This window comes from Etheostoma spectabile, chromosome 16, assembly GCF_008692095.1.
Source record: "Etheostoma spectabile isolate EspeVRDwgs_2016 chromosome 16, UIUC_Espe_1.0, whole genome shotgun sequence".
Classification (NCBI taxonomy): domain Eukaryota; kingdom Metazoa; phylum Chordata; class Actinopteri; order Perciformes; family Percidae; genus Etheostoma; species Etheostoma spectabile.
This window is the reverse complement of record NC_045748.1, coordinates 23,310,855-23,312,919: the sequence shown is the minus strand read 5'-3', so window position 1 is coordinate 23,312,919 and position 2,065 is coordinate 23,310,855. Positions and strand designations below refer to the sequence as shown.

Sequence of the window (2,065 nt, the reverse complement as noted above, 5' to 3'; positions counted from 1 at the left end):
TGAAAGAAATCCATATTTCTGATATGAAACGCTTTGAAACGGGTCAGTTTGACCCGAGGACAACACAAGGGTTAAGGGTCCTGTTTTGTCAAGTTAAATCCGCAAGCATTAACTGGTCTTTTGGCTACTCGAGGCTGAACTACTTGAGATTAATTTGACTCTGAGAATTTCTCTGCTATGCTGACTCAAAAAAGTTGGTGAAATTCTGTATTTTTCGTACTGTCAACAAATCCCATGTGCAGACCCAAACCAACAATGAATGTATACTATTAACAAGTATTGTGTGTTTTCAAACCTAATTTCATCTTATTCTTTGTGCCACAGAGCTCCATTGCTATCCAATAACTATTGCCACATTAACGATCCACACTTCTTGCACTGTATGTTCTTTCATAACCATGAACACACACACTAGTTGTTTTATTTTTACTCAATACCACATATATACTGCATACACCTGCTGCTCCCAATACTCACTATAGTGTACCAAATGATCCATTGCTACAAGTATGGGTGGTGAATTAGGTGATTTAGTAAATAATGTAGCGGTTTTAATCCATATATCAGCAATCTCCAACACCATAATAATAATAAGTGTCTTTTTAAGCATTCTGAAAAGCAGCAGATGTGTTAAAAAAAGAATTGTCAAATTCCCCGTCTTCTTAGTTACTGAAGTATGCCGAGCTGTATGGTTGTATTTAGTGTAATATTGTAAGTTTAAGAGTGATAGCGAGTTTTTTTTTTTGTTTGCTAACCAGCTGGTGTATGGCTTGTTTTTATTATAAAGTGAACTATTACTATTATCTTACTGACCACCCTCCTAATATTCTGTCAATTTTAGTTATTGCTGGTGTTATTGGCTATATTAGTACAGTGCCTGTTAAAAACGCACACCTAATAATATACTACTCACTTATTTTATCGTTCAATTACGTCCATGCAGAATGTCATTATCAAGAAAAAATATACAAAATATTGTGTAGGAGACGCATGGCATCTTCAGAGCACTAAATTCTACCAGATGGTGTGACATTGTCAATCCATGCCTTGGTTTGTAATAACCTATGCTGTAAAACCAGTGTTATGTTAGTCTGTCCATCCAACATTTTGGTCCAGAGCAAAATATTTTTCAATTTTTCCAGCTGGATAGACTGGCGTACTGTACATTTTTGGGATATTCATGGCCCCCAGCAGATCCCCTGACCTACTCTGTAGCACCGCCATCTGGCCAAAGTTTGCTCTTCATTAACCCTTATGTCTGTGATATATTATTAAAAAAGATACTGGCCAGATTAATGGGACACAATTATGGAAATGTATGGCCCAATACTAAAATAAATATGTTTTTTGTCTTACAGAAAATTTATTGACCAACTGGAACAACATGTTGCATTCAAGAAAGTTCCCTTTGTGGACTTGTGTGGCAATCAAGTCAAACCCACCGAACCCAACGGCATCAAGATGGAAAAATTTGTTTTTGATGTATTTCCATTCTCAAGGTATCGTTGATTATTATATTGTGTCTTCAGCTATCTGTTGTTTTACCCTACATAGAACGACATTAAATCATAACAGCGTCTCTACAGCTAATTCAAAGATGTACCCTCTGTCTTTGGAAGGAACTTTGTTGTGTTTGAGGTGGTGAGGGAGGACGAGTTTTCCCCTCTGAAGAATGCAGACGGAGCAGCCGCAGACAACCCGACCACAGCCAGAAACTCGTTACTGGCTCAGCACTGCCGCTGGGTCACGGCAGCCAGAGCCACGCTGTTGGATGAGCATGGGAATACCGTGCCTCTCACAGCCAGGTCAGTTTTATTATATACACCCTGTAGTAACAGATAATATCAGAACTTAAACCCTGACCCCGGATACATTTTTTTCATGACATTTTTCAAGTACATTAATATAGCCCACAATCACCAATTTGCTCTATTCTTAGACCCAAATAGAAAGATCTATTACTATTCTATTATTTGATACATTCCCAACTTCTACAAAATCCTTTTTCATCACACTAGAGCAGGGGTTCCCAAAACTTTCAGCCCACGACCCCCAAAGTAACGGT

The 2,065-nt window shown here is 38.1% G+C and overlaps 1 protein-coding gene across 1 annotated transcript in view; it reads left to right on the top strand.

The window, feature by feature from the left end:
- uap1l1 (UDP-N-acetylglucosamine pyrophosphorylase 1 like 1) overlaps nucleotides 1–2,065 on the top strand; it is a 26,616-nt gene that overhangs the window by 21,204 nt on the left and 3,347 nt on the right. The window contains exons 6-7 of the mRNA XM_032539417.1: nucleotides 1,359–1,499; nucleotides 1,620–1,805. Of these exons, the coding sequence (XP_032395308.1) occupies nucleotides 1,359–1,499; nucleotides 1,620–1,805 (327 nt within the window). The remainder of the gene's footprint in view (nucleotides 1–1,358; nucleotides 1,500–1,619; nucleotides 1,806–2,065) is intronic.